Source organism: Halictus rubicundus, chromosome 6 (assembly GCF_050948215.1).
Source record: "Halictus rubicundus isolate RS-2024b chromosome 6, iyHalRubi1_principal, whole genome shotgun sequence".
Lineage (NCBI taxonomy): Eukaryota > Metazoa > Arthropoda > Insecta > Hymenoptera > Halictidae > Halictus > Halictus rubicundus.
This window is the reverse complement of record NC_135154.1, coordinates 6,399,436-6,418,048: the sequence shown is the minus strand read 5'-3', so window position 1 is coordinate 6,418,048 and position 18,613 is coordinate 6,399,436. Positions and strand designations below refer to the sequence as shown.

Below are 18,613 nucleotides of genomic sequence, written 5' to 3'. Positions count from 1 at the left end.
GGTCCTCACCGATTGGGAAGACCTCGGGGTATGTTGTCAAGGCCATCATCCTGAACTTGTTACTGCCACTTGGTCTTGCTTTCCAAGATATTTGTAAAAATGTATTGGACACTATACAAGGTGGACCATTTAAATGGGACCGCTTAACAAGGGAACATATAGTTATTGAATAACTCATTCATTTATTTTTACATATTAAATACAGTTATAATCCGATTTATACAATAAAATATGTTTGGTTATCTTTTCAATCCTCTTTGCAATTAAAAAGATGACAACGTAAATACTAGCTAGCACATGTTGTAATAAAAATGTTCTAAAACACCTTTCATTATAAACATATTGTTACAATTAACAATTTCTTCAGTTTTAAAGGAATTATAAATATACATTATTCTTATAATAATGACTATTACAAATACGATTGTAAAATTATTTTAGAAAATATATTCATATTAACACACATTCACAATGATGTGGGTTATCCATTCCAACCGAAAACAACGTGAGCGATCATTAAGTACATAGTTATTGTTATTGTACTGGTTAACATAACTGGAAAGCCTACCCTGAAAGAAACAGATAAAAATTATTTGTCAATATTATTAATACGGAGAGAAAATTGTTAGGTTTATGTAAATGTTTCATTTGTAATTTATTGTTAAATTTAAACCCTAAATAGGAGAAAACTTACTTGAAGAATTGCATAAACGTAAATTTGTATCCATGTTGCTCAGCAACTCCTACACAAACTACGTTGGAGCTTGCTCCAATCAGAGTTCCATTTCCTGCAAATATTAATCCGTTCAACCACATAATAACATCAATAATGATATCCGTTCAATTTCTACGATTTAACGTGTCTCCTGTTTATAAGAATCGTGTAATATCGCTAAATAAATTACAAATTGTATGTAGTAATAACAAATCTATTCCTATGTTGTGTGTACACATATTTTCTTCGTAGGTACTTATAATACTAAGCCAGCATAATCCAGAATATTTTTTCAAGTTTCCTTACCTCCCATACAAGCCCCAAATGCTAATGCCCATACCAAGGGTTGTAGTGGTAGCCCAAGTTCACTGTTTCGTGCCAAGTTGGTTACAATTCTTATCATCATAGTCGACAACGGCACGTTGTCAACGAACGCGCTAGCAATGGCTGACACCCAAAGTATTAGCAGTATAGCCACTGCTAATCGTGATGATTCGTTCACCGATAGAATAATATTTTCCGTTTGTTTCCCTATCCAATCCATAAGACCTAAACGAGAAAGTGCCTACAACATAAATCAAATATATTACCAAAAGTTATAGTGCTGGTCAAAATAATAAAACATTTCAAGGTGATTCAGCTAACAATAAGTTCTTTAATCCATGTACCCTTACAATTTTTTACTCAGGATTTAATTCTCCCTTCGATTAAAACTTACCGTTTGCAATAAAAAATTCAAGGTGATACTTTGCACTTCGACAATAAAGCAAAATAGAAAAAAACTATTTATTACATTGTATGCTGCTCTTGAAACCGTGCAATTTTTATTTCAACCATTTTTCCATGTACCAAATTGTGTAGAAGTAGTTTAGGTGACACATTTAGCTGAATCACCCTGCATTAAATTAAGGCTGCAGAACAATGAAATAAGCATGCAGTTTGCAATAATTATAAAAATATTGGTAAGTGTAATTAAATTTTTTTTTTAGTGAATATACAATACCTCCATTAAAATGAATAATGATGCAAAAAATAGCAAAGTAGTCCATTCTACTCGTGCCATAAGTCCATCTATGTCTTCGGTATCTGCTATAATTAGCAATAAAAGAACACCAACTAATGTGATCCAGCCTAGGGATAAATGTAGATCTGGGATACTGTGTAGAAAGAACATGACAATCACGAAAGATAACGTGAACCCAGACTTCGCTAGTAACCACTTATCCCGAATGGGATACTGCAAAATAAAATAAAATTGCACTTGCTTAACGCTGGATTTGTTGATTCAAATAAATATGTATGAGCTATTGCATTGATTCACAAGAACCGATGTACAATGTTTATGTGTAGAATTGTTATTCACCTTTTCTTGAAGTTCTTCCAGGGTAGTTTCGTATCTTTGAAGTGCGACACTGCCGGTAAGTACCTTTTTCTTTAATTGAGAGAGCAACCGTTGAACTTTTTTTAGTAAAGTTTCTCTGACTAAGTTTTCGTCTTTACTGTAACTCGAGAGACTTGCAGCGGCCCGTTGCCAAATAGCAATTTCGTGTCTCAACTCCTGCAACAAGGACAGACAAGAAATATTTAGACGTACATTTGTTATACATATTTGGACGTATACTTGTTATACTGCGACAAGATAAACCATTTCGAGATCATTGGAATCATACTTACTTGCACATCTTGCGGCTCGTCGAATCTAAGGGCAGCCACGTCTCGAAAGATATATCTTAATTGAGCGTAAACTGCAATTAATACCAGTACCACACCAATGCTCATGTGTAATGTAAACGTATTAAAATCGATACCCTAAATGATAAAAGACGTAACACGTTAAAAAGGGATAACACATTTTCACTTGAACAAATAATGCGGCTCTTATTTTTGACATTTGAATTTTTTTTGCGACACCCCCCCGAATTTTTCCAATTAATGAAACAAAAATCTGTGCAAAATCGTTTTTCTCAATTCATATTTTCTGTTTTTTAAGGCCTTCATAAATTTTGTAAAATCATTACGACGCCGTCTGGTTGTAAGAAGAAGTTAATATTGCCTTTTTGCTACTTAATGTACGTCTAAGATATTGTAGATTAGTAAAAGATTTACGAATACTTATTATTTATTCTAGTATACTTACATTATTTATAACATCATGATTTGATGCAATAATTACATTCGGGGGATCACCCACAGGTGTTAAGGCACCGCCAATGTTAGAGAACATCACCATTGCTATTAATATTGGCACTGGATTTAATTCCATTACTTCGCATAATCTGATGGTTACTGGTGTCATTAAGAGGACTGTTGTAACGTTATCTAAGAAGGATGAAAAGAACGTGGTGAAGATACATAATGTACTCACAAGTGGCCATACTTTTCCTCCCGTTATCTAAAAAGAAAATTATTTTGATACGTTCGAGTAAAACAGAATTAGCGAAATTCACGGCTATATTTATTATGTCCTTCGTTATGAATAATAAAATTATTTATTGTTATTATTTTTTTCCGATTACGAGTCTTACCTTGAAAGCAAAGACTGCCAACCAGTCAAATATGCCAGTTTCAGCAATAACGGCAACAAGTACCATCATAGAAAACAATAACATTAGTGTATCAACATCTATCCATGAAATTAATTCACCCATTGTTGGCCTCTGTAACCGTAAGACGTTTCTTTTGTTTTATTTGTTTCAAGAGTAGCATACAATGCAATAATTTTTAATGCAAGCACTGTTCAAACTGTTCTCCATTTCAATTAATACAATTTTTGCACAAAACAGAAAACATGGAAGACACTTCTAACTAGTTGCGACTAGTATGACTAGGATTAAATGTTATTCATATAATATACCTCATTCAAAGCAGCTAATATCGCGATGGACATCGTAGATGCTAGCATGGCAGCAAGGGTTCTATGTACAACCTAAAATCGTTTTAAAACAAAAGCAATATATTAACTTACTAGAGAATATATTCAAGTTACACAAACCGATTTTGATGAAACTCATGTGGGACATAGCTCTTCGAAAAATATTTGACAGGTGTTTTTCTTTATCGGCAACCATGCACTCTGAAGGGGTGAAAACAGCCCTCAAAGTTGGGGGTCAATACCACACTTTTTGAGATATCTCGAAAACCAGAGGCCGGAAAAAAATTGAATTTTTTAAGTTGTGTGTTTTCCAAACGGAAATTCAATTGCGAAAGAAAATTTTAACAAAAGTTATTTTTTTACACAATATATTAAAAATTCGATTCAGTAGGAACAAGTAGAATCAGTAGGTTGTGGTCAGACACGTCAGACGATTGCTATTCAATAGCCTGCGTATTTGCCGAATTTTTGAACTCAAACCAAAAAAATGATGGGACTGATGGTATATGTTGCATAATTCTGTAATATTTCAGTTGCATTGTTTTAAAAAATAATATAATCAATAGATAATAGATATTAATTACCTCAAATATTATTAATATGTAAAGTCCCACTAAAACTATTGCAGCATATGCTATACCGATGCTTTTATCTATCAATGACATATCGTATGTTAAGGAAACTGCGAAACTGGATTCAAGGTTTGTTTGTAGGTTAATTGATAGTTGACCATCGTGTAGTGTGCTGAAACGTAAGATACAGATATTGAAATAAGTGACACTTAACTCCCTTAATTCAGTATACATAAAAATAGTTCTATAAATTTCGTTTAAAAAAGAAAACATAAATGTAGGAGAATTGGAATTATTATTTCAGCATACCTTATATCAACGTGTTCTAATTCAAACACCTTGTGATGCCTTTGTCCAGGAAATATATCCATCAGTTTTTCTGGAAGCACCGGTAACGTCCATACTTCGCTCACATTTTTCTACGTAAGATATACACAAAGTTTAAATAATTAAGTAAGCGTGAATAGAAGAATTTTTCTTACGTATTAATTAATAACAATTTCCTTTAAAAGCTATTACCTTAATGTAGTTAAATAATCCGGTGGAAGATTTGTTAGTGGTCCTTCTTTCATTTTCTGTTAACTCCAGCCATAACGTCAAATATTTCTGAGATACATGCATATGACTCGGTAGTTTAGCTGGCGGTAATAACGAACCTTCAATGACCACATCAATTTGTTTACTGGAAATATCCCCATGCATTTGATAATCTACGAAAACTTAAGGCACAAATCAATGGTAACAGCAAAGTTTTTATATTTGGACTTTCGACCGCAATAGAGACATGTCATTCCTAATATAAAAAAAAATGTAGCATACAACATTATCCAGTTTCTGGAATTAATAATTAAATAAAAATGAAAGCTTATTTAGTAGGAAGAAAAGGATACTTCTGATTTGACCCCTCGGTATTGAAATTTGGTGCATCGTTTCAATCTTTTCACTTTTAATCATCAATAATAACTGCAAATACAAGGTATATAAATTAGGACTATACTGTAATAGGTGATTTTTTTGTTTGCTGTTTGTTTAAACCTTAATGCAATCGACATATTTTTTATTTTTTTTTTATCCCCAACCCGGAAATTTAAAAAAATATGAAACTTTGGGGATATTTAGTGCACACATATGTATGTATTATGCGATTTTTTCTGCCGTAATTCACTTTAAGGGGGTGAAATTGACTCTCGAAAATTCGATTTTGCGTTATAACTCGCAAACTATAACAGATACAAAAAGGTTTTTAAACAATTGTTGTTCCTTTCAATGAGGACTATCGTCTGGTAAAATATTGATTGCTTGCTCTGTGATCAGAACCCCTGGGGTTAATTTAACCATACCTGGTAAATAAATTTAATACGATACATCAACTTACCGTGAATACCAGCCAGCAACAAAAGAGTATTGTTAACTTCATATAACGATAAAATGGTTTCTCTTTACCTTCTTGAGATTCGTTCATGATATCTTGATTTTTATCATTATCACGGATTCTACAATTTGTTAATACATTATAGCATAAAAACATAATTATTATAACAAATTTTATGTGAAATTACTATCGTGTGTAGGTCGTTTAACAGTTTTATTGTAAAGAGAACGAGACAATATCTCATATAAAAATTCTGAAGAAAGTAACGTTTAATATTCTGTGCTCCTGATATACATCTATTTATTTGTTTCGTTCTCTAAAATAATTAACGCGCTGATAGTGAAAGTGTAACCTACTTTTTAGGAATTATTGGCTGTGTCTCTAGTGACATATTGACTACCAGGCAGTCTCTATTTGCAGCTTCAGAACATCTACAGAAAAGAAATATTTAGAAGATGTTAGATTAAAGCTGACAATGTTAAAAATGTGTTAAGAATTAATTGTCTAGTGAAAGAGCAATTTTAAGGTAGGTAACTCTGTTGACAACAGAGACTATAAATAAACAACTATTATGTAGCCTTGTGAAAAGGTTATTCACAAACCTACACTAAATTATGCATAATCATCAATGAAAATACTGGCAGATAATGACAAAAATACTGTAATACAGTTCTGGGAAACTTCGTCTCACCACCAGTGTACAGGTTCCCCCACCACTGGCCACTTCATATTGCCCTAACTATCATATTACCCTAACATATTACTCTAACGCCCCCTTCTCCCACTTTTCAAGGAAGCGTGGTAGCTGTTCCCTTTTGTGTTAGTTTCACTTAAAAAATGCGAATCCAGTTGCACTGCTTTCTTGTGGGACTTACAAATATGACTATATCTTTATGGATATCTAAACATATGGAAACTTTTGGACTAGCAAAATTTTTCACAAAGTACAATAATCGATTTTCCGACAATACTAACCTTCCTTCCCCGATTTGGTGGTATCTATTATATTCTCTTTGAAACGCTGCTAAACTAGGATCTAAACGTATAGCTGGTGGCAATTGGCTCCACACGCGAAGCACATCTTCTGGAATTTGACCTAGAACTACTGAACTAGATATGGAAGACGGAGTCCCTGTGACAAAATAAAATTATACTGATAATATCTCGTTCACTATTAAATTTAGCACATATGAAGGTCACTACATTTTTACGCAAAATTTGACACTCTACCGATTCAAGATATGTAAGGTAGGTTGTCCCATTGAAAGAAATCGAAGTGACCTTGAAATCGCCGAAACACCTTCCTTTTTAAAAACAGAAATACAATAGTTACATTGATATTTTACATACCTGGTGTTCGACTGCACCGAGATCCTTTCCTGAGAAATATCGGCGTAAGTAAGCCAGTATCATCTTCGCTAGTATCGCTTTGAGACATTGCAGTGTTGTTCGTTCCTAATTATTTATCAATGTTTTATTAATTGTTTAACATATAAAGATTTTAATCCGTTGTATTTTACCATTTTTTAATATTATTTTACTTTGTAATTAATCGGTTAACTAATTAGGCTACGTATAAAAAATACTTTGCTGCAAATCTATGATTTTTGTAGAATTTATGTACAGGATGTTAAAAAAATGTACTTCCTCAAAAGAGGTGATTCTTGGGGTCATTTAAAGTCACTTTTTTCTTTGCGAAAATATTCTTCGCGGCTTCACTGTGTTTCAAAATTCATTCCTTAAAATACTTATCGTATGTAATTAAACATTCTGTATGTATGCAGTAATTATGTACATAATTTTTAAGTACTTCGACGGTTTCTTAATTTAGTATACCCTGTTGTATATCTATTTTTATTAATGTGTATTTTTCAAAGAACTGTTTGTACGAATTAAAACTTTATTAGTGAAATTAATTTAGTAGTACTTACTAGAAAGAAGAGGAATACAAAAGCTTCAAAGTGAACAATTCCGGGCGACACGGTTGCCCTGCAATTGATGAAATTTTATAAAAATTCGAACACAGAAACCAATCTATTTAAATGTAACCTGGAAGACCGAGGACACAAGACTGCGTTGAATTGATAAACATGATATTGATTTCTGTTCTAATGGACGGGAGTCAATATTTAGTATGTGTTTACTTGTACGACCCAGTTGGTCTGTAATATTCGCATTCGGTCGGGCCTAGCTTTTGTACTAAATTCAGTTAAAATTTCAAACATATGAAAATTGTCGAGTATCGAGTATCACACTTTTCATTTCGAAACAATTTACAAATTTCCGTGGTTTATATTTCTATCGAATATTGCATTTACGCACACCGATTATTTGTATGTGGAAATAATTAGTGTAGAAATGTCAGAAAAGAAGGTCTATTTTAAACATTTTGTTCAGCATTATCCTTAATACATATTCAATTATAATTATCGATTATTTTAATCAGAAAATGTAACGGAGAATTGTATATGAGAATGGAGGACACGGTACAATAATAAGTTGTTTGATATTTTATTTTTTTATTAAGATTTGAAGATGGTCTCGAGATTGTTTACTATATTATCATTACATAGTATATGTATAGTATATGTATTACATAGTATATGTCATTATATAGTATATGTATAGTAAATATGTACATGTTTAGCACATATAGTAAATGTACAGGCTGTACTTTGTACCGCACAAAGACGTATGTACTAAAAACGCTTGTAAACGAGCAACCGAGTACTTAACAGTGAAGTACATTTCTGGGCTTTCTAGCTTACTTCGACCTACTGCATTATTTTATCACACACACGCGGAAAGATACGTTCAACGTACACATGAGAAATTATTTCAAAAACATGCCATTTTTTCTATGATATTTTTGTTTTTCTGGAATCATGAAATTAACAACCGTCCGTTTAGTTCTGCTTATAAGAAGCTTTAAAAAATGAAAGAAAAATAGCGACATTAAACACTATTCCTAAGTATTGAATTACGAACATCTTCCACGAAGTCGTTTCCTTCGTTCTTGACTTTCTCCTAGTATAAATCACCAAAATCAACATAAATGAAACCATGTGAAAGGAAACCTAAGGTAACGTAACGTAAATGGATATTTCTTGTCGTCAATGAAATTCAAGTTTTGGTGAAAAAGCTTTGAAATCGTGATAAGAATTTTTATAAATTAATATATAAAATTGAAACAATATATACACAAGTAGAATGTTAATTTAAAGTACTTACGTCATCATGTATATTTCTTGAGAGGTAAGGACCTGAGGTCTAATTCTTGACAAAATCGAATAGGCAGTGATTTCACCGACTTCAATGCAACCATCTACTGTCCCTGGCCAATTAACAGCGTTTTCACTCGAAGCAAAGAAAACTCTGAACAAAAATTTCAATTTTTTGTATGCTACAGGCAACTATTTATTTTCAATATAAATCTTCCACAGAGTCTTGCATATTCTTCTATTTTAAATCATAAAATTTTTCATTTTTATCAAATAGTGTTTAAGTTTGGATGTTTATACCTTCCATTCCCAACACCTGCACAGATACGGTTATGATTGGCGAGGGAAGTAGGTTTCATAACGCTCATAGGACTGCTAATGATTGCTTGTTCTTGTGATGAGGCTGGATTCCATAATTTGTACTGAAGGTATCGTTGATCTTCGGTGGTGCCAAAACATAAATTCAACGTATCAAATAATCCTTTAGTGTGAGCTTGCACGGAATTAGGATGAGCGAGAAATCCAGAGAGTACGAATGTTTTAATATCTCTATATGTTGCATTGTAAGCCATATGTAGTTCCGAATTAGTGTCCCACGTGGTTACGATATCTTTCGTATAGCGATCGTTGAGCCACGGTGATGAGTTATAAATGATTTGGAAAAATACGTTTTCGCCCGGAACGTACAGATTTCGTGTATCTAACGAATATTCTACCGGTGACTCGATAACAATATCTTCAATTGGTGGTGGCAACGCCAAGACTACGAATTCACACCTACGAAGGACGTGAAATTGTATTAAATAATAATAATGCAGGCAGTAGAATAAAATTGTTGCGTTCAAACAAATAAAATATTAGTAGAAATATGTAATTATTCATTTGTCCCCCCAAGTTGAAGCAATTGTCCAACAATATAGATTTCATTTTCTTTCAGGTATTGAAAGAGATTAGATTACAATAATTACGACATATAGTTACTTGAAACAATTCTTTTCCGTTTGCACATATGCACGATCATCGTTAAATCTGATTTTCTTAACAGGTTCTTGATATCTAATGTTTCCACCTCGGTGTGCGATCCCTTTCAATAATAATTGTATAATTTTAAACATACCACCCTGCAAATAATATTAATTAAATTGTATACAGGGTGTCTCAAAAATGTTGTACTGTCTTGGAAGTGGTGATTCCCGAGCTTATTTGAAGTAATATTTTTCCTTTGCGAAAATTTTCTTTGTTTTAACTCAATGTATAACTTATTTACAATTACAGTTAGTTCATTACATCAATCGCACATGTACTTGTATGAAAAACCGATGTTGATCTCCCATTGTAACTTTTAAGCGGTTAAAAAAGCCTGATGACCCATTGAGCATGCCCAAAAACCAAAGAGATGAAACATTATTCAGATTTCTCATAGCTATAACAAAAGTACACAGTAAGATCACCTTGTTCAGTTTTTCAAAATGATTCGAGTCGTATATTTACGTAAGCATCCCTATTTTTTTTTATTAATATGTCTTACAGTACGATGCTTCGAAATTTCTACGTTTCCAGTCAGTAGAATGTGTATAACGCAAGAAATAATTAATTATATCTATCTATTCAACTCGTAGCAGATTTTAGAAACAAAAGTCGAATATTTACCACATGAGCTGCAAACATATGCGCGACACAACGTGCGTGAGCATGGAATATGAACGTTTCGACGTACGAAATCTTCAACACTTAATTTTGCAAGCAGTTTTGACTCTTCATGGCTAGTATAATTACTAAATCTTTCATTCAAAGCACTTTTCTCAACCTAAAATATAAACTTGACGTTGAATTGATGAAAAGTTTACGGAATTGTCAAATTCAAGTTTGGCTAAAAAATGAAATTTTTAGAATATTTATTTATTTTACCAAGTGAAGGAAATGATGAACGTCTGCTCCAAAAAACGTAGGTAACTTCTCGGAAGGACTACATTTTGTGAATAATATCCTTTTCTTGTCGTCAATATTCTCTCCTTTGTGAATGTTTACGTTTAGTACTTGCACTAATTGAGTTACATGCTTTTGCAATGAATTAGCATAGTAACTATTACTGAAATCTTTAAGTATGCGCCCCCCTGCATCTCCTATTATTTCAATATACGTAATAATTAAAAATTTACAATACATTCGAATGATACACCGGGTGTCCCGTTATTGATGGGACAACCGTGGAGGGGATGATTCTCCGTGAAAAATAAGTCGAAAATATACAATAAAATTTGCTCATTCGGAGCTTCGTTTACGTGAATCATCTGACACGTCTGATCACGGCTAACCAATTCTACTTCCTGCATAAGCACGCGAAACCGACGGATCTTTAAAGTGGATTTAAAAACAGCCTCAAACGAACAGAATTTCTTATTTTCCAATTATTTTCTACGGTCACCCCCTTTGTATAGATAGTTACTGTTTGCCTCGATAATTAATACATCTAACCCAGCCTCTTTCTTTAAGATGTCATACGCGCAGATAAGACCACTTAGTCCTGCTCCTACTATAATAACGTGGAAATCATTGTCATCCGACGATTCGTCGGCAAAATCTGAAGCCGTGCGAGACATTGCTTTGGTTTCTTCTCGTTTAGAATAATTTATAATAGCAGTTCCATCGAGTAGACGTGTTTATTATTTTGCAGTTTGAATTTAGCAACGTGAGACGTCTATCGCAGAAAAGAAAACAGCTTTGCGTGATACAAGGTGTTCTCAATAATTACACATTTTTTGTCGTTGAAAAATAATTAAATTTGGCTACAGCGGAACGTTTCAAAGTTCGATGTGAGACAAAATATGTTGACGGTTGCTGATTGTTGCCTGCTGTTGATGATTTTAGCTGTTTTATTGCATATAAAATTGCTCGCTCTGGTCCGAGCTACCAAAAATTTCATTGTTAACAACCTCCTTTGGATTGCGAGGTCACAGGCGGCAGTCGTTTCGCAAGTATCGCTATCTTCCATGCACAAATTCCAATATGTTGCATCTGAAAAATAACGGTTACCATCGTCTCGAAGCAGTCAGTCCCTTGATAATTCAAACAACTTTTAACTGCAACCTTTATAACTCCCGCGATGGCCTCCTTCTCTTCCCTACCCTTCCGGTTCGTCCTAGAAGCGTTACTTTCTTCCGCCCCCTTTACGACTGGTCTACACTCTCTTTACGGAGCTGTACATCTTAAATAATTGATCTTAACGTAGTTGCCGGCGTTTTTATAACTGTTTTACCGCCCGCTGTTGCCGCTGTGATATATATTATTTAGCCGCTGGTTTTTAAACTTAAGTCCCCGAACATGGAGGTGTGAAAAGACCGAGGAACTATTCGGGATGCGCTCGTTATCCAGCTCTGTTTCTCATTAATCCGATTTTCAACTACGTGCGTATCAATTATGCGTCGCGCAGTTCTATATGCATACCTACTGAAAAAGACGATTAAGACTAAGATTTTAGGCTCTTTCTGTACTTGAATTCCGGTGCTGGGAAAATGTTATTCAATTTATTCGTTTCATATTCTAATCAATTTATTCGTTCTTCTGTAGACAACGGCGGACGTGATACTGGTCTGATTATACAAGCAAAAGTATGTTGAAAACATTTGGAAGAACTATTGAAGAAGAAGCTGAGACTCCTTGGGACTTAAAAGATATTAATTGTCAATTATATATTGACGTTGATGATTCTTCTTAGTCATGTTACGAGCCAGGAGCAGCGCGAATGTGGTTTTAGTTTGTTAGTTAGGTACGCGGACAAACCTGATGCGAAATTAGGGAGCCGCTAGGATTATGGACGTCGAGAACGAACCTGATGCGAAAGCAGAGGATTAAGCAACATAGTACTTTATGCTGTGTAAAGAATGGATATTTGTTTCTTCATTATGAGGCTGATTGCTCAAGTATAACTGTGTTTGGCTGGATCGGTGTCACAGTGTAGGGTACGAATAAATCGAAGAAGCTCCAATCGAGAGCTGGCTTCGCGGGAGGAGTGCAGCTATTCGGACGCATGGCGGCACTTCGAGCAAGAATGAACTTTCCGAATGCTGAATGCAACATCGTTCTCTTCTGGAAAGCACTTTGACAGTGCCCCACGGGTACATTACTAGGATTGCCGCCACCAATTGAACTCCCCTGACTCGGCAGAGAGCGCGGCTCCGCTCAGCTCAACTCCCTTATGCCTGCAAACAGAGCTGCCCGAGGCGACACCGCCGTTCAAACACCCAATCACTCGATTCATAACGATGAAGCAACTTGCAAATTCTCCATTGTTAACGTTATTTGACTTAGCCGCGCATTGGCTGCGCTGATCTGCATAATAGGTATTAACCCGGAACGATTCAAACTTCCGTTCAGTCCAGCCTGGTTGAACTTCTCCGCTCTGCCTGATTAAGTTTCCACAATTTCAACTTTAAAACACTCCCGCTTTTTACCTCCAACAGAAACTGATTTGCGAGTTCATGTGGCAAACTATCTTGCAGAATAATTACTTATCAACGGTAACATATTACTTAATTTTTAGAATTAATTTCAGCGGGGCTGCCTCGGCCCGAGTAGTTCACTTGAGAAAGTTAAAATAGAAACGAATATTTGTAAGTGGCGGAACCAAAGTGGACTAAAATTTAATTTAGATTCTTTGTGACAATTTGAAGCGGGAATCAGGAATTAAAAATTCACAATTTTATCTTCGTTTTGAAGTTTTCGACGATGAGGATGCCTGGTCTACTAATCGTAGGATGTATCACATGGATTAGACATTCACTAATTTTATAATACTTAACCATCGTCTTATATGGTCACAAATAGTTATCCCTCAAATTTTCTCCCATTTTCTTCCTCCCCCATTAGCTCATAACTATTCGTAAGATGTTTCATAACTTTCTCATTTCCAACTTTGGAGCTTATTTTACCTACTACATACATATGAAAATAGGCAGCCGTGTGTACAATAGAAATACATATGTACACGTCGAATATGCATTCTTCGATACACTGCATGTGCACCAAGTTTCATTAGAGCGTGCAACTTCGAGAAATTTCCTTCTCGTACTGTTCAGCTTGCCTATTTATAATAATTTGAAACAGTAAAAACATTAGAAGAATTTAAAAATACCGTTATATTATTTTCTTCCTATCCAATATACTAAGAAAGAAAATAATTTTCTATTTTACTCCAGTTTGTCGGAATTCAGGTAGAGAATTTTTATTCCGCCTAAAGATCCGGTGTCTAGTTATCGGCTATTCTTATAAACAAAATTCCTCTTTCTAACTTTGTACGGTTTGATGTAATGTGTTCTGGCAGGGGTCGTGCGCAGTAGGTGGGTCATGTTAGCGGCAAGTACCGTCGAACGGGCCGCAAACGGGCCTCCGCGGGCTGCAGATTGCATATTACCGAAATCTACTTTCCGAGCAGACGGTTCTCGATTTCCGGCGCACGAGTGTTGCTAATACACGGCTGGTCGTGCTCATAGACCCACTTTATACGACCGAAATTGTAGGTAAGATGCAAGAGGACACTGGCAGAGGGAAGAAGCAAAGGTGGCGCGGCGGATAGGGCGGTAGGGAGGTAAAGGAGAAGGGAGGAATTCGTAATATAGAGGGCCGCTCTACGACCCCGCTGGGAGGAATTCCGGGGTACGTTTTAAATTGCTGCATCCCCAACCTCCTTGTTTATGTATGCTACCGTGTTTCTTATTCTTGTGCGGCAGCGAAGGAGAGCGCGCGCCGCCCTAACTTTATGTGCACAGTGCCGGCATAAGTATGCAATCTATGCGTCGGTGTGACCGTGCCGGAGTCTGTGTGCACGTACGTGTGAAAGCAAGAGGGTTCCGGTGTGCCACGAGATAGGATGTATGGGTGTAGCCGCGAACACGCGATCGCGCTCGCGCTACAAACGTGTGTGTATTGTATGGCGAAACGTGGTCCTACGTTTCCTTCTCGGCGTGTTCCAACCGCCCCACGATCTGCCCGTTTTCTCCCGTGGATTCTTTTCGTGTTCCGAACCTGCTAGACTCTTCCTCCTTATTCCCGACTTCAGCCAGGCTAACCTTCGTGCCACCGGTGAAGTCTGCCATCCCCCTTGCTCCTCCTGCTCCTTCTCTCTCTCCTTTTCCTCCTGCTCCTCCTGCTTGTCTGCTCCGCTTCTACTTTCCGGCCTCAATTGCTGTAATCTATGGGCCTATGCTTCTGGATTTAACCGTGGAATTGAGCCACGGTGATTTGTACGGTTTATTAATATTGCACGGTATCGGGGATGGAACTTGGCCATGGGTTTTCATAGATTTTCAACGACGCCGCTGCGGATGATTATACGTACGCGAACCGTCCTCGTGTATATATGTATTGGCACACGCTGTCTTGTAAACCAATTTCCGCGAGCCCGATTACACCCGCTATTCTACGGATCTTGATGGTCGAAAATCGATGCCGTTTATGAAATATTTACCGTCCCGGCCAGACGGGAAAATCGAGTTTCTACCGAAGGTTACGATGCTCCGAGTGTCTGTTACATTTTGTCTTTCTTGCGTTACTACGGCAGGACGTGTAAGTTACTCGCTCGTAATGCCAGATTTAACACTGAACCTACCGAGCCTTAACAGACACTAATACATGTCTTATAAAAGATAGAATGTATTATAATACATGCTCTCCTATATATGTTTATTTAATTATTTCGCACGAAAACATCTTTACAATTTCAGTAATCGGAAAATAAAAAATCTGGAACGGTCATTTTAACCGGCGGTGGTAGGTTTAGTGTTAATTTTTACTAATTTCTTCTAGTTTTAGCTGTTTACAATCTGAAGCATACTGGGAATTGAAGATTTCAGACATCCGAAGTTCGGATAATCGAGGTCTTACTGTGCTTGGATATACCTGACGAAATCGAAATAGAAGAGATAAAAGAAAAAGAGAAGAAATAGAAATAGATTTATTTTTTCTATAAATGGTAGAAATAGTTTTTCGGGTTTCGTTTCTCACTTTAGTCAAATCATTTATAATGTGTTGCACTTATTACGCGCATTGCTATCAAAGACTCCTCTACGATATTCCCAATAAAAATTTAATAAGGAATTAAAAATTTGCAATAGCACGCAAGTCGTACACCACAGATGGATGTGTTTTCTGGTTGCATTCATCGGCTGAAATTGAATTCGCTCGTCGTTGCCCTATTTCTCGCATTCTCGATTGTATGTATTTGCTTAGCACCTTGAACGCAGTTCCAGAGAAGAGTACAATTAGGTGTGGGCTAATTAAGAATTCCGTTTGTTTAAACATTCATATCGCAGTATAAAGGGGTTTCATCGTAACTAAGACTGCTCAGGTCTTTGGCCATGTACCCTTCAAATCATATGAAAGTGATAAAGTTGGAATGAGTATTTATAATACTAACGTCGGTAGATAAAGCAAGGTGAACGTGACTCTACGTTTTTACAAAAATTTAATCTGTAATTCTCGCACGCCTTCGTTAAACTCATTAGTTTATAATAGAATTTATAATATAAAAAACAGGTCAATGGAAGAAGGGAATATGTATCACGAATGAAGAAACTTATCAAATTACAAATGAATAAGTTATGAGCTTTTTGCATTTATGGCATGTATAAATATGCAAAACGCAATGAAGCAAATGCTGCAAGTGAGATTAATAGCTTTATTGTGTTTCCTACTTAGTGAACCTGCTAATTAATGAATTATATTTTTGCAATTTTATGTTTTGTGAGGTCAACAAGAAAATATGCATGCTGTAAAAAATATTTTAGTGAATAATTGATAAATATTTGAAATGTGCAGCGTTAATATAGCAATATATAGGTAAGACGAAATTCATACGGAACGAGGATAGAAATTATTCTATTGTTTAAAGTATAAAGTCTAATAAATTGTATTGCAGTCAGAATTTGGTTACGATAGCTTTACCACCATGTGCCGCCATCTGTATGATACCCACGAAAAAGAAATTGTACTTTTGTCCTAACTCAATAAGCAGGTAGTGAAGCTAACTGAAACAGTTGTTTTAGTTCATAATATATTGGTTTATTTTTAGTATTCACATTCAAAAAACTTCTATTGAAAGTTTAATTAGTTTTTTTCATAGAAGTTTATCAGTAACTGCATAAACCATTGTTTATCAATTTTTCAGGATCAAGTAGTGTCTTTAACATCCTGTTTGTTTTTACTAATTAACACTAATTTTATTAATATAAATATACTTTAACTGAATATTTAACAAATTTTAGATCAAATTTCAAGAACACAAAAGTGTACGTATTTGTGATAACTTAGTGATGTTTCTAAATAAATGAGTCCATTTTAGCTAAAGTGTTATATAAAATTTGAACTTTAATAAAAAACATAATTTCGTCTTTAGAAGAAGGTTCAAATATGCTTAGTTAACGGTCAACATATTAAGTAAGAATGATTTTTTTTTTAGTCTAAACTGACGCTCTGCAACTCGCTAGACATTCGTGAAACAATAGTTGCGTGTGCTATAATATCCATTTCAGTTTCACCTTTCATTGTAGTATAGGAACAAAATGTATTATTACATCCTGGTAGATTACCGAATGCATTTATTACATCAATTGGAGAAATAATACATTAGGGTCGTGTTTCCGGTTGCTTTTCATTTACCCCATTTTTGAGCAACTGCACTGGTCAACTCCGCTGGCGTAATTGTTACCCTTGATCAAAGCCATAATACGCAGCTTGCACGCGGCGGTCAACCTGATTGTACGTATTTCAGTTTTGACTCATTCTCTGTAACTACGCTACATTTTCGTGACAAACACCCTTCTCTTTTGTCGATGTTGTACGAATCGATTGTTTATATCGTTCTTCTGATCTGCAAATCGATTCTATCGGTTTTAAAAGTGATCGCCAACAGTAAATAAAGTTATTAGCCAATTGCATGGACATGTTTCACACGTCGATTGAATATTTAATGCTAAATACAGTGCTTCTATAGGATGAACATTTCAACTGTTTTATAATATACATTATTTATTAGCTTTATGTCTTTACAGGCAAAACGTGCTCTCTACTCACTAATTGTCGTAGTCATAATTGCGCTTTTCTTACCATTATTTACACTTATTTAAGTTTTTCTCGTGCGCCATTAAAAATCATTTAATTTTTATTATTTGGTCAACCAACGCCGATTAGGGCGCATCAAAGTTTCCCTTTTTCCGAGCGTACCTTCGAGAAAAGCGGAAGCTCGAAAAATCGTAGAGTCGTGTTGGCATTCTTGCTCGAACTTGAAGAATCAATTTGCTGCGGGCAGGGAACGGCTGTTCGACGAAGAAGATATCACCAGGCCCCGTTCGGAGAGGCGCGCAGAAACAGCCTAAGCATCGCGGCGAGGAGAAACCGGAGAGATCGAGACGCGGCAGTAAACCTACTAGGCGTAGGTTTTGATGGCAGACAGTGGTGGCGAGTCGGTGATGGTCCGAGGATGAGGGGTAGTTGGAGGATCGGGTCGGAGGGAAGGTTTGGATACCTTGTCGAGGATAGGCTGCCGGTGCAAGTAGGTTTAATATTTGATACCGCGGGCTGGTCATCCTGCCGAGGCGATAACACAGGCCCCGCGGGAACCTTCCGCCCAACATCCCTCGGAAAACGACTGCCGCCGAACTCGGTGCACCCTCTCTCCTCGCACTCGCTGCTCCACGTCTCACCGCTTCCTCTTCCATCGTACACATTCCATCTCGTCTACCGGGCTGCTCTGCCCTGTCCCTGTCCCTGTCCTTCCTGTCTTCCTCCCCTCCCCCCTGCTCATGCTGACCCGTCTAGTCGCGCAACCATACCACCGTTACTCTTCCTACTGCCGCCTCTTCTTTACCC

General features: G+C 36.0%; 1 protein-coding gene across 1 annotated transcript; it reads right to left on the bottom strand.

The window, feature by feature from the left end:
- Window positions 1-32: 32 nt before the first annotated feature.
- On the bottom strand, window positions 33-6,973 carry LOC143355115 (P protein). The gene is made up of 17 exons (XM_076789636.1): window positions 6,882-6,973; window positions 6,507-6,663; window positions 5,888-5,962; window positions 5,535-5,652; window positions 5,050-5,122; window positions 4,679-4,869; window positions 4,469-4,578; window positions 4,172-4,331; window positions 3,570-3,641; window positions 3,241-3,372; window positions 2,853-3,107; window positions 2,390-2,524; window positions 2,079-2,273; window positions 1,719-1,952; window positions 1,022-1,280; window positions 695-788; window positions 33-569 (listed from the first exon to the last, which is right to left on the bottom strand). The coding sequence occupies exons 1-17, from the start codon at window positions 6,967-6,969 to the stop codon at window positions 482-484; spliced, it is 2,436 nt and encodes an 811-aa protein (XP_076645751.1). The 5' UTR covers window positions 6,970-6,973; the 3' UTR covers window positions 33-481.
- Window positions 6,974-18,613: the final 11,640 nt, after the last annotated feature.

Excerpts from the sequence above, each read along its gene's own strand:
- LOC143355115 (XM_076789636.1), bottom strand. The coding sequence starts at position 6,969 with ATGTCTCAAAGCGATACTAGCGAAGATGATACTGGCTTACTTACGCCG. Across the intron at positions 3,642-4,171 it reads ACATATTAATAATATTTGAG|GTTGTACATAGAACCCTTGC; the intron begins GTAATTAATATC and ends AAACGATTTTAG. Across the intron at positions 570-694 it reads ACGTTTATGCAATTCTTCAA|GGTAGGCTTTCCAGTTATGT; the intron begins GTAAGTTTTCTC and ends TGTTTCTTTCAG.